Source organism: Pseudochaenichthys georgianus, chromosome 9, assembly GCF_902827115.2.
Source record: "Pseudochaenichthys georgianus chromosome 9, fPseGeo1.2, whole genome shotgun sequence".
Lineage (NCBI taxonomy): Eukaryota > Metazoa > Chordata > Actinopteri > Perciformes > Channichthyidae > Pseudochaenichthys > Pseudochaenichthys georgianus.
The window spans coordinates 1275808-1290144 of record NC_047511.1 but is presented as its reverse complement, the minus strand read 5'-3'; the positions used below and the strand labels follow the sequence as shown (position 1 = coordinate 1290144).

The 14337-nt window shown below is 42.5% G+C and overlaps 1 protein-coding gene across 1 annotated transcript in view; it reads left to right on the top strand.

Moving 5' to 3' along the window:
- Window positions 1-2378: 2378 nt before the first annotated feature.
- The window catches only part of olfml2a (olfactomedin-like 2A), a 34939-nt gene continuing 22980 nt past the window's right edge, over window positions 2379-14337 (top strand). Inside the window, exon 1 of the mRNA XM_034092036.2 lies at window positions 2379-2611. Coding sequence (XP_033947927.1) covers window positions 2543-2611 — 69 coding nt within the window. The 5' untranslated portion in view covers window positions 2379-2542. The remainder of the gene's footprint in view (window positions 2612-14337) is intronic.

The following is a 14337-nucleotide window of genomic DNA, read 5'->3' as shown; positions in this document are numbered from 1 at the left end:
ACTTTACTTGAGTATTTAAATTGTTTGCTACTTCATACTTCTACTCCACTACAGTTCAGAGGTACATGGTGTACTTTTACTCCACTACATGTAATACCTTTAGTTACTTCACAGATGTGGATGAATGATGTGAAATACAAAGAACTCTTAAATCAGACTTTAGTTCCACCTGGAGTAAATCCACCAGCTACCCTGCAGTCTACAAAGTACTTCAGACTAGCTGCACCTTCACCAGCTTTGAGAACACTTTCATGATCAATCATTATAAAACATATCATATATATTATTCTGAACTAGGGTCAATCTGCATACAGAGTAGTACTGCTCCTAACCCCGTGAATGCTAACACTGACATTAGATTCTGACTGTGACTGTTATTTTGGTTGGTTAAGGAGAAGCCTTCATATTTATCATATTGGCTCTTTACTTAATATGTAAGTCTGGATTATATTGTATTGCACTTATTGTATGACTTACTTTATTTACGCCTTTGTATCTGCACTGTCCCTTTGCTGTAAGACATTTCCTCGTTGCAGGACTAATAAAGAATGATATTTCAGTAAGAAATAGAGTTCTTAGTGTGTGTGTGTGTGTGTGTGTGTGTGTGTGTGTGTGTGTGTGTGTGTGTGTGTGTGTGTGTGTGTGTGTGTGTGTGTGTGTGTGTGTGTGTGTGTGTGTGTGTGTGTGTGTGTGTGTGTGTGTGTGTGTGTGTGTGTGTGTGTGTGTGTGTGTGTGTGTGTGTGTGTGTGTGTGTGTGTGTGTGTGTATGACGCTGTAGCTAGAGAGAAGTAAGTGAGACAAGTGTTGTCCTCTTGAGCCTATACTTTTTTTTAAAGGGCCTGAATAAAAACGACCTCATGTAATAAATTAAAAAGTCTTAAGCCAGTGCTGCAAAATAATGTATTGTATGTGAAATCCATCATCATCACATTGGAAATTCATTAAAACATAATAACATACAATTGAAATAACACAATCAGGTGGTTACTGCTGTTAACACAGAGCATGTTGACGGAGCGGAACCACATGGGCCCTGAGAGCTGACTGTTGATTTCATTAACAACTGTTCATTCATATTCACTGCTAAACTAAATATCCATTGACACGATAAGGGCTTAACTCTGAGGTTAGCTGTTGCTTCATCTCCTGCAGCGGGCCCCTGTGTCAAAATCAAACGGCACACCCTTTTATCAGTTAGCTTATATGTCACTTGTTGAATTAATGTGTTTTTTTGCACTTACCACATCGAGCATCTTGTATTATGGAACAGGTACACTTCTCATTGTTCACACCTGGAACTCTCATGCTATGGAACAGGTACACTTCTCGTTGTTCACACCTGGAACTCTCATGCTATGGAACAGGTACACTTCTCGTTGTTCACACCTGGAACTCTCATGCTATGGAACAGGTACACTTCTCGTTGTTCACACCTGGAACTCTCATGCTATGGAACAGGTACACTTCTCGTTGTTCACACCTGGAACTCTCATGCTATGGAACAGGTACACTTCTCGTTGTTCACACCTGGAACTCTCCTGCAGGTAAATCACTGGGTGTTTTGTGTGATCTCATTGACATTCTGTTTCTATTAAATATCAAGTCAACCGTCCACTGGATTTCTTTTCCTGCATGTCCAAATGTCCATTCAGTGTCTTCCAACCCGTGACGTCTCAAAGCGGCTCGAGCTGCTGTCTGAGCGGACGTGTGTCCACACGGTGGCGCCAGAGGACCTTCCAGCATCTGCTGCCGGGCTTCCACACTGTAAACTCACAGTTTCCAACACTTCTCAATGTGTTCAATACATTTATAACACAATTCAAGAGCAATTTTGAGTTGTGTTATAGCTCTTCCGTGTTATATTGTGATTTTAATTAAAAAGTATTTCTTTTCTTCTCATTGATCTCTAGGAAGAAGCAATCCTTGCATTAAAACTGAAACTGCAGAATAAACAAATCATTAAAAAAGAATCATTAAAACGTCAGATACAAAGTTTTACATTCTCCCAGGGAATGTAAGACTTTAGCTTTTGTATTATTATTATTATTATTATTATTATTATTATTATTATTATTATCATCATTATTATTATAAATAATAATACTAATGTTGTTTATTATTATTATTATAAATAATAATACTAATGTTGTTTGTTATTATTATTATTATCATTATTATTATAAATAATAATACTAATGTTGTTTATTATTATTATTATTATTATTATTATTATTATTATTATTATTATTATCATTATAGCAGTCCCTGGCTGCAGACGCATCCCCGCTGTGCAGACCCCTCCCCTCAGGACAGCGGATGACAGATGGTGCTGTGCGCCACGCTGAAAACGGAGCGCGCGGTGAAGTCAGAGCGCACTCCTCAGCACACACACTCGCATCCACAGGCTGCACACAGGCAGGCGGACTCATTCTATATCATCCTCCATGGTGAAAAGGAAATGGAGATAAACTAGGCGCACTAATTGGACTGAAAGCAGTGACTGTCGCTTTGGATTTGTGAACGCAAACACTCAGGGGAGAACATGTGGAGATACACCAACTTGTTCGCCTGTCTGCTGGTGTTGTGTAAGGATGCGTCTGCACAGAGCAAGGTAAGAAAATACAAACTACGGAAAAGGATTAGTACAAGTGTTCTTATATTTTATGTTTGCATTATTGCTCTGTATAAATGTATTGAAACAGGGGCTGTTCAGACACGGGTTTCCAAAGATCCTATCCTATCTATCCCACCATGTCGGTGCCTATTCCAGAGAAATACGAGACTTGACCAACACTCCCTCCCTGTATGTTTCTGCCTGAAGCTGGGTGTAGGCTATGTGTCATCATTCTGATTCATTTCTCCCATTGAGGGCTTTGGTGTGACAACAATAGTTTAATGTAATGATCCCTCCAGTCTGCCAGCAGCGGGGAGCAGGGATGGCTCTCAGTGGGGTAACAGTATATCTGTGTGCTCTGTTTGTGCAGCTGCTGGACTCTCCCTCAGCCTAGTCCAACTACACAAACACACACACAAACACACACACAAATACACAGACACTCACATACACGCACGCACACACGCGTGCGTGCGCGCGCACACACACACACCCACACACACACACACACACACACACACACACACACACACACACACACACACACACACACACACACACACACACACACACACACACACTGCCAAAGGATAAATACATGCACAGTGCATGTTATAAAACAAGAGGCTGTTGCATGCATGTCCATGTACGGTGTGTGACTATCAACAGTTGATGCTCTGGATACAACCAGAGGCCCAATCAGCAGCTGTCTCGTGCAGAATTAACCCTCCAAATGACTTCATAGTTGCAGCAGCAGTATTAATTACAACAGTGTGAGGTTGCGCTGGTTGTAGTAAAAGTTGTTGTTTACCAAAAGTGTGTGGTTTGGTGTAGTCCCCTTTGTTTCCATAAAGGCAATAGTGTTCTTCAAACTTTGTGTTCATATTTGTCACTTTGTGGTTTTAACATGACTATGCAGTATGCACACAAGCCTTAGAAATACATCTGGAAATGTAAAAATGACTGAAGCCCATCCAGCATCATTTGGAGGAAGTGAGCATGACCGGGGCCCTTTCTCATTTCTCTAACTCCCCTCCTCGACTCCCCTCCTCGACTCCTATCCTCGAGACTTAGTCCCGCCCACAGGAGATGCGAACGGAGGTGTCGAGGAGGGGAGCCGAGGGGAGAGGGGAGAGGAGGGGAAGCAGCAGGCGGTTAGAGAAATGAGAACTCCTCTCCTCTGAGCGGTCATTTTAAAGAGACGTCCATTAATGATGACAGGAGGCACAGCAGCCCTCTGTCTGATGGACAGATGTGTTCATGATGACTTCTATACTTACTTTGATTCATTCACAGTGCGGTATAATGAGACAATAACAGGCTACAGATGCGGACACACACACACATATATATATTTATATAAATATATACCATTTCAGAATCAAACAGAGCACTCTCATAATAACGTAACACTATCAGAGACTGGATATATCCCCCCTCTCTCTGGTCGCTACAATGAGGAAAATAAATTACGGGCCAAAAGTTTTATTTACAAGTATTACAAGTTAAGCAGAGGACACCAAACCACCTGAGACCTGTCTGTCCGCTGCATCTACGCACTGTACCACACACACACCTACACACTGTACCACACACACACCTACACACTGTACCACACACACACCTACACACTGTACCACACACACACCTACACACTGTACCACACACACACCTACACACTGTACCACACACACACACCTACACACTGTACCACACACACACACCTACACACTGTACCACACACACCTACAGCTCCTAAAGCATATAATCAGGCTACAGCCGTTGTGTAATTTATTATGTGAAGCACTAAATGGTTTTAGAAACATATGGACTCTTTGTTTGTAGATATAACTACAGCAAATACAGAGAGTAATGTAGGCCTAAGTGATATATATTTTACACACTGCTCTCCTTTCTGCACGGACCTCACAGCTGTTCTCTCTGTAAACATCGCGTTGGGATGAGACTGAGCAGTTAATAAAATAATATCCAGGGGATGCATGCAGAGCTGTCATTGGCTGAGATAAGTCCGGCCGTGCGTCACGACTCTTTGAAACATCTCTGTTCCCGGAAATGCATCCACGAAGGAGCCGTGGAGGACCCATCAGTGTATCCTCCAGAGAGCCTCCTCCACGCTCGGTCCTCGGTCCTCGAAGTGCATTTAGAGAAATGAGATGTCCTTCAACATGGCGCACTGAAATTCATTTCCGGGTCACTACCGGAGGACCGAGGAGTCGAGGAGGGGGATTTGATGAAATGAGAAAGGGCCCTGGTCGTCTATCCAGGCCCCGTTGTTGCCTACTTTACATAATGATGTGAGAGAAGCAGGTCAGGTGGAGAGTTTAGCAAAGGCAGCCAAAGGATTTAGGGTCCGTCCTCACTACACCATTGTTTATCATGCAGCAGTGTCTCAGCTCCTGTCTTCTGGCCACTGAAGATGCCCAGTCATATGTCTGTAGCCAGACGGGTGGCACTGGTGTTTATGTGAAACAAAGCCTGCTTAGAAGAGGACATGAAGGGCAGCAGAGGGTGTCGGGGGAACCAACGTGTGCACCTGCTTCATGTTGAGATTGTAAACAAACCAGAGGACAATCGGTGCAAGGTCAGCTGGAAAGAAGAACACAGCAGACTGATGCTCAGTGCGACAGGGCTCTCTGATTATATTCACCTCCAGCTGCTGGAGGAAGCCTGGTTGCCATATGATTGTTACAATGTTAACAAAACAAGATTTTCCCATGCCATGTTATGCCAACTATACTTAACACTAGAACCGCCAGCAGGTACATTTTACCCCCAGCTGTTTCTTGATTGTATCAAAGTCTCCCACTTTTCCTGAAAGTGCGTTATGTAGCACCCTCTGTTGTTAAAAATGGTCAATATGAAGTCAGATTAAAATTAAAACCTTATAGAAAATGCAGTGATTTTCACACTATTGATCTCGCGTGAAAACATAAACATGGCGTGTTGCTATAGCAACGCCTGTTGTTTACTGCGGTTCCTTATAGAGGGAGAGAGAGAGAGAGATAGAGAGAGAGAGATAGATAGACACGTTGCACATAACTCACGTTAGCGATATTTCATACTTCATGCTATCTGCACAAACTATATAATAGATAGATATAATATGAAAGCTGAGAGTCCACAGATTCTATTGGTATAAGTTGAATCACTGTGCGATCAAAACTCACTCTTAACCCTGTGTTCTAGTATGATAAATCAAATAACTTTGTACCTTGAAAATCAGTGCATTCTACTAGAGGGTACATTTGACCCGTTGGCGGTTTTAGGTATACAGCGACCCCTGGTGGTTCTAGTGTTGCAGATGTCACATGGGGCTTGATGAAGAGTAAACGTTATCGTTCTGTTAGTGGTTAAAACAGAGCTGCAAGCTGTTGGAAACAAGAGAGACTCATACCTCAGTCACACTGAGGCAGGTCCGGGTGCCCCCCCGCTCAGCTCTGATGTCGCCTGGCTTTGGCACAAAACGGTGAAACTGATTGTTAGATTTTAAGCTGTCCATAGATTGTGGGGATGACTTGGACGGATCCATTAACTTTAAATTAAATAATTAAAAGACCCACCATTTCATCGATTATATTACATGGATGCCAAAACCACAAGTGTGCTGTATAATAATAATCTTAAAAAAAAGCTGGACTTTTTGAACAGTGCAACCCATAGAAAAGTATAAGTGGATGTGCATGCCCATCAAATGTCTCCAATAATGGTATCACAAGCCTTAACAAAAGAGCCTTCTTTATATCACAGGCTCATGTTAACAAATCATTGGCCTTCGTTTTTCTCCGGCCCCTATGCCTTCACGTAGTTGGGGTCATGTGATCAGGACATCTCTCCCTGCGGACCATAACCTTTTATGGTTGTGTGTCCTTTTGTCTTTTCACACACATGGATGCATAAACCGAGGACACAGAGATAAGTGAGAAAACCTCAAATACATGTCGTGCACATACAGTGAACACCTCATGCAAATGGTCTCTTCAGTGCCCAGAACATTCCAACATGCTGTGTGAATGCAGGAAGTTGTGTAATCTATATGCAGCACCGCGGTGAGTGAGGGTGTGAGGAGTGTTGGGGGAGCTGGCGTCCCGTCATAGACTTTTGCTAACCTTAACTACAAGCCTTCCCTAATCTTAAATAAATATTTTCCTAGGATATAACATTATTGGCTTTCGTGCTGCGAGAGGACTCGTGTGTCTGTATGAGTCTGATGAATACAAACCAACCACCAGCAGCTACAAAGACTGAACACAGACTTTTTGGCCGAAAATGTTTAATAATGAATGTTTTTATCTGCGCAATTAATCGGAGTACAGTATCTTTCAGTGAGTAAACTCTGCAGCTTTTTAACATCTCGTAAACACATCTGCTGTAGCAAATCTCGGGGGAAAACCCATTGGGAACATCTATCATTCCACTCATTGTTGAGGTCACCAGACACACATTACTGATTAGGAAAGTGTCTCCTTGTGCCTGTGAATGGATTTGGATAGCATGTGGCTTTTATTAAGGAGCCATATTGACAGCTTGATTTGTGTGTCTGCTTTCAGAAGATGTTCAGCCTCAACACATACTGATCATTTGATTGATGGGAAATAAGTAGAAGTGTGTCAAAATCGTGTATAAATGTTTCCCAGAGTTCTTAGATGTCGCTGTGGCTGAAGAGGAACTTTCACACTGAGTAAAGCAGAATATAACAGTAATGCCATATAGCATCCCAGGCGATGTAAGGACTGAAGAGTTCAGTGTCCAGCACTCAAGCAGCCCGTCAGGAATGTGCATGTGTACCCACAAAAGCAACGAGTGCTTGATACACTTTGTGTTCAGCTAATTAACACCCCCATGCTAATGTCAGAGTGGTGGTTTGCAGTCTGCCGACCTCATGCTCCATCTCCAGACTGCAGGCTTCATAGAACCCCCCCTTTGTACTAAGTTTATCTTCACAGTGGCAGAGTAAGTTTATCTTTAGCTTAGCTAATTAGATTAAAAATCAGACGGACTCTTTGGACTGGAATGTGGACCCTGGATTTGGTCTTAAGCGCCTCAGACAGGAGATGATGTGGATTTTAAAGAGATAGTCCAACCTTTAAAAACACAAGCTTGGCTTTGATGTAAATTGCTATTCACGGTGCCTTTGGGGGCCTTTGGGGGAAGACAGTTGACTTTGCCACAGGTCCTTACAGGGATCAGAGCATTATTATGTGTTGAACATGAAGCTACAGGAGACCTGCAGAGGTCCGGTGTTCTGCCCAGCTGTAAAGCACTGAGGATATCCGTGTGTATATTAACAAGCCTGCAGATACAACAGGCCAGTGCAACTGAAACATTGACTCTGATGCTAACACCAGCCATTGTGTATCACATCTTGTGTTTCTAGCAGTCCTGAGCACAATTGGGGGTTCACTTCATCACTGTCAGGCTGTGTTAGCTGTTACAGGCTGCACTGGTTGATCTAATAGAGCTCTCTCCAGCTCTTCCACTCACATCGTGCAGACATGAGTTCATGTTTAAGCTGTGTTATCTTTGACCTGAAACTTGACTGCACTTGAGAGGTCAAAGCCAAAGTCTCAAAGCTCAAAGCATGCGTTACATACTCTGTACTCTTAATTATTAGCACTCTTAATTGTGTTGCCTGGTCTCCTGCTGGTAGGTCAGCTCGGCATGGGATGCTCTATGGTCCGTTAGGCATATGAGCGCATATGATTTGACAGGAGGAGGCGGAAGCTGCACTGACCGGCACAATGATTCAGATTTTTCATGATATGACGCTGAAAAATCTTCCTCCTGCAGTTAGAGCCTTCATGGCAATCATTTAGTAACTTCTTTACTTAATGGAATTCCTCTGACTTCTTCTACTTAAAGCAACTGAAGCCGTTTCCATGCAGCAGTCTGTGCTAGAGCAGGGCAGCATAGCTGAAGACATGTCATCTGCTAATCCACTCTGTTTTCATGTGGCTGGAGGATTTGTCAACCTGGTGCCTTTTCCCTTGACATGGGTCAGGATTGGCCCGGCTCTGCACACAGGAGTCCTGCCCTATATCAGACCCCCCCTCCACATCTTCCCCCATCACTCAGCCTGCATTCCTTCACTAATGAGCCCCCACCACTTCCACCTCTACCAATTTGGAGAGATGAGAAATGCAAGAGTTTGGTTTATAAGGTTGATTTCATCGCATGCGTTCTCAGTAAATCTTTCACAGAGTTTCCACAAATGTTTTCTTCATATGCTGAGAGTACTACAACTAACTTCCGTCACATGAGGACAGGAACACTGATCATCGACGAAGAATCTCTGTCCTGATCTCCATCTCTGGAAAAAAGTGATACCACATGTGCGCCCATCCTGCACAGGTCCCTTAATCTCAGCAGGGAGAGATGACAGTCTAAACCTCCTCCACACATGACCCAGCAGTGTCTACTCCAAAGCAACACACACGCTGAACACATGAGGGATGGCAGTCTAAACCTCCTCCACACATGACCCAGCAGTGTCTACTCCAAAGCAACACACACGCTGAACACATGAGGGATGGCAGGGAGAACCTCCTCCACACATGACCCAGCAGTGTCTACTCCAAAGCAACACACACGCTGAACACATGAGGGATGGCAGGGAGAACCTCCTCCACACATGACCCAGCAGTGTCTACTCCAAAGCAACACACAGGCTGAACACATGAGGGATGGCAGGGAGAACCTCAAGCAGAGCTATGAATAGTGCAATTAAAGTACAATGTATCGTGAGATACTTTAGTACTATAAAAGCTGCGAGAATATGGACATTCAACATGCAGTATAGTCATACATCAGAGTCTTGTATTTTCAGTCAATTGAGCCTTTGTCAAATAAAATGTCCTGCCGTACAAACAATTGAAATACAATCTAGAAGATGAAACCTTAAAAGGGCGGAGTCTCCGTTTTGGTGCAAAATGGTCAAACAAGTTTTTATTACAGGGAGGCTTTAAAGGGGAGCTCCCCTGATCGTACATAAGAGAACATTTCCAGGTGTTGGGAACTATACTGCATTTGTGAAAACCTCCACACGCCCCTCTGAGAGACATTTGGTTACAAAGAACTCAATGGTGCACTAGGAGGGGGGGGGGGGGGGGGGTTACCTTGGTTGGTTTCTGGCTAATGGTTACACAAAACAAAAAATCGTTATGACATCATAAAGTGGCCAAAATCTGATCAGCTCATTTTCAGAGAGGTTTTTATATAAATGGATCAAAAAGAGAGAGAATCTTTGTTCCTGAAACTTTCAGAGTCTCTTTCCACAGAGGGGAGCATTACAAAAGACATGAAAAAGTGGATTTTGCACAATAGGTGACCTTTAATGGATGTCACATGAGTCAGCGTAGGTTAGGGCTGAAGACTATAAGATTGAAGATGAAATAGTCTGTAGGATTTGAGTTAGAAAGAAGGGTGCTTACAGACCTGTGTGGCCATCCTTGGGTCAGGTGGGACCAGGCACGTGCACAGACATTTTGGGGGGCGGGTGCTCAAGTGAGAAAAAGGGCACTTCCCATAATCATTTATAAAAAAGTGTTTTAAAACAAAAAGTTAAATATAGTTGCACATCTCTGACTTACTGACCAATTTATTTGAATACCCTCACACTCACGCAATTGTTTAATACTCAACAGAATTCTACAAAATGATCAGCTAACACAGAGACAATGGTGTTCTTTAGTATTCACTACGCACAAGAGCAGACAACAAACTAGTACAATTATTAGTTATTAAATGAACAGCCAACAATCACAATTATGAAGTTACTGTTTAAGGACATTACAGGCAAAAGATCGTTTTTTCATGTACTTGTTATTTTGGTCTATTTTGCTTCAATGTTTTCTTTCACTCTAATGGAAATAAAACTTCCAAGAAACCCATATAAATGGTGTTCGTTTTACTACCATGTCTGAATTCATCTATAGATTTAAAGCTAATCTGCAGTTAAACATAACATTTCAGGGGAAAATACTGACTTGACGGAAGTAACTATCTGGGGAAGTTGCGAAGTGATATGTTTTTTTGTTTTACCCTTTTCACCTGCAATGCCTTGGTAACTGCATGCAAATTAGCGCATTTTAATTAAGCCTAGTTAACGCCTAATTTGGCATATCAATTTGGCGATTGTGATGACGTTATTAGATACACATTTTACTGTATTCACTTTAAGTGTCTCCCCTTAAAGCCCCTGTCACACTGTCCCGAAATGTACACCCGATGGACACACGAATATTGAATTGTGAATTTCGCACGAAGATGGCCCCGAACCACACACGAAGGCAACATTTACATTACATTTAAGACATACAACTGCAATGAAAGTACCAAAAACAATTATGTTACAGTACTATGATACTGTACTGATATCTTCAGACTTTGTTCTTTACTTTATCCGTCTTTATATGTAGAAAATGTTACGTTTTCTCCGTAATGTTGTTTCCATAACAACAACAACTTCCTGTCAACTGTCCTTCAAAATAATATATTATATCCTTTTAAGTTTCACAGAACACAAATTGGGTTATTTACATAATATGTTTACATGATTTTGTTGTGCAACAAAACAACCCGATGGACACACGATAAACGAAATGTTCAAATTCGGCTCTGATCGTAGCAACATCGGGCCATTCGTGAGGGCATCTTAAGCCATCGTATGACCGCCGGTGGAGTTTCTCAGGCTCCGGCAGCAACTTCGTGAGCGGTGGCAAAATCTTTGGCATGCCAAAAAATTGCCGAAGGACCTTGCGAAGGTTCATTTTCGTGTTGAATTCGTGTGTCAATTTTGCCCTTCGTAAGGCCATCGTGAGGGCATGTTGTTATCATCGGTGCCATCGGGCATTCGCCCCGATCAGAGTGAATGTGAATGCACCGATGATAACACGAAGATGACACGATTTGACAAGATGCCCTCACGAGTGCCTTACGAAGTTGCCGCTCACAAAGTTGCTGCCGGAGCCTGAGAAACTCCACCGGCGGTCACGCGCACATGACCAATGAGGGCACGAGATAAGTTTGTGCACAGATGGAAGGCTGACAGACAGGTAGGCCATCCAGTTACTTTACCCGGGCCGGCTCAGATGATTGGTCGTGCCTTTTACAGCACTACGGCTTCCACAGATGACGTTTTTTTATGTTTTTTTTGTCACAGCACTGAAGATATTCATTGCTATCTGGATGTTAAGAGCATTCCATGGAATATAACAAAACATTTATCTCGAGCCGGTTTCTCAAACGTACCTACCCCACCTTTAAGTACAGTACATTAGCCTGTATGCCCATGATAAATTGTCTTAGCTAAACTTTGAGCTAACTTATCCATTGGCTAGTAGCCATACCACAGTTAACTATATTTGTTATTGTCTTTTAGCTAATTAGCTGTAAACTCGAGGCACTGGCAGTTTAGTCACTTGTTCATCACCACTCACCTTTAGGGATGTCCCGATCACCTTTTTTTGCTCCCGATCCGATTCCGATCATTTGATTTTGACAATCTGCCGATACCGATTTTTCCCGATCCGATCTTTATGCAATGCATTAAGAGAAAAAAAAGGTAACAGATAACGGCTGGTCATCCAACGACGATCAGCTATCTTGGCTGTTATTGTGTTGGCCTTGTCACTGTTCTGGGGCAGTTTCTCTTTCCTTTTAAAAGTCTCTGAAAGTGTCGGTTGTTTCAGTGCCGTTACCTGAGTGGCCGCTGTGTACTCGCCGTGTTGTTGTTGGTGTTTGTTTCTCAGGTAGCGTATTAGATTGGTCGTGTTGAACGTAGCTCTGTTCTTTCCACCACGCGGAACCTCTGCCTTGCAAACATTGCATCTGGCTGTTACACTGCCTTCACGTTCATTTTTATAATACTTCCAAACTCCTGACATTTTCTCTGTCCCGACTCCCGAGTCACCAGCTGAACGTAGCCTCTCGTTAGCTTACTGCTACTATTAGACACTGCGCCCACTCTGTTGCCAGATTTGAGAGGAATAAGCAAAACTGAAAACAAGCCCAAAGAAAGCAACACATACATGATGTTGTGTAATTTTAAACCAAAACTAAGTCCTCAGGATGACTTTAAGACGTGAACATGGTCATTTTTGTTTTGTAACATTAAATAAAAAAATATATATTTTAGAAAAAAAAAGAAGAAAAAAAATCCCGATCCCCGATTTTTTTTAAATCACGTGATCGGCTCCGATCCCCGATCACGTGATCGGATCGGGACATCTCTTCTCACCTTCAGACAAGCCAAGAAAAGCCGGCATACTGTAAAGTGGGAGGTGCTACTACCTGTCTGTCTGAAGTGACTGCCGATGTCCGCACCACTGTGCAGGAGACATGGAGGGAGGGAGGGAGGGAGGGAGGGAGGGTAGAGAGAGCATCGGAGCTTCACAGTCTAATCTCCCAACCTGATATTTTAATTTTGTATTCAATCAATATATTTTTGGAAAGGAAAACTGTGCGTGAACAGCAGTAGATATACTGTATATTCATTTATAAAAAATATAAGGGGGAAAAAAGGGCACTTTCTCTGGAGGAAGAAAAAGGGCAGGGGCTCAAGCCCACTTTGATGTCTATGTGTTCACGTGCCTGGGTGGGACACATGGGCTATGACTGACATGGTCTCTGCTCCATTTGGTTTAGGGTTAGGGTTTCAACATTAGGCCTTCCTATCAGTGGCAATTCAATAGCAATATGGATATGAACCACACATATTTTGATGTGATCAGACCATAATAAAGGAAGTGGTTGTCACCATGACATCACTTATTGTTTGGTAGTCCATGATTATAAAGCCTTCAGTCTGGGATTTTGGCCCTCGCCAGCTTTTAGCAGTAACCATCTTGGTTTTTCACTGCCATGAAAAGGGTGGAGCAAAACAAAACATTCTCTCGAGAGAGCCAAATGTTACAGTTGACTTTCTTAAGGTGTAATCACACTGTGAAAGGGTTAATGCATTATGCAGGATTAGGGCACTTCTCTATTGCTTTCACCTGGACCCGGAGGTTGCTGCTTGGACACACCACAAAGCACATTCTAACCCTGCGTCATTTGTGCACATTTGACCACCTGCTTTTGAAATCCTAGTTTATTTGCCCAAACCAGCTAACTAGCCATTTAGCAAGCTACAGTAGTCCATGTGTGTTTGTGTTTGAGTGACAGCTCAGACTGATCTCAGCAGATGACAACTCAGTTCTCTCTGTTATGATTCTCCTATGCAAGTTATAAAGTTAAAAACATAAAGTTAACATAAATGTTAAAATAGACACATTGACATCAAATACATCTAAAATGTGGTTTTGCTTTCAGTCTGAACACCATTATAAAGAACACAACTGTTAGAAAAATAATTAACAAATCCAACCAAGTTTCCTTAAACTAACCCACCCACCCCAGTGAAATGAAGGAGACAAAGTGAAGTACTCAGCAAGCCTCAGTCCGCCGTCCCAGCATCACCATCTGTACATATTTATATATAATATGAACATGAATAACATTTGCAGTTAATCTGTCTAGTTGAATTTCTGTATGCAAGCTACATACATGCCAACCTTTCCAAATCCAAAAGAGGTAGGTTTGCGCGCGGCAAATGTACACGCCCAAATTAGGTAATCAGAAGAAATGGAACCCCAGTAATTACATGGTCTGTAAAATGCCCGAAAGTAAAAGAATGGGAGATAAATATCCCAAAGTCTCCACATTTT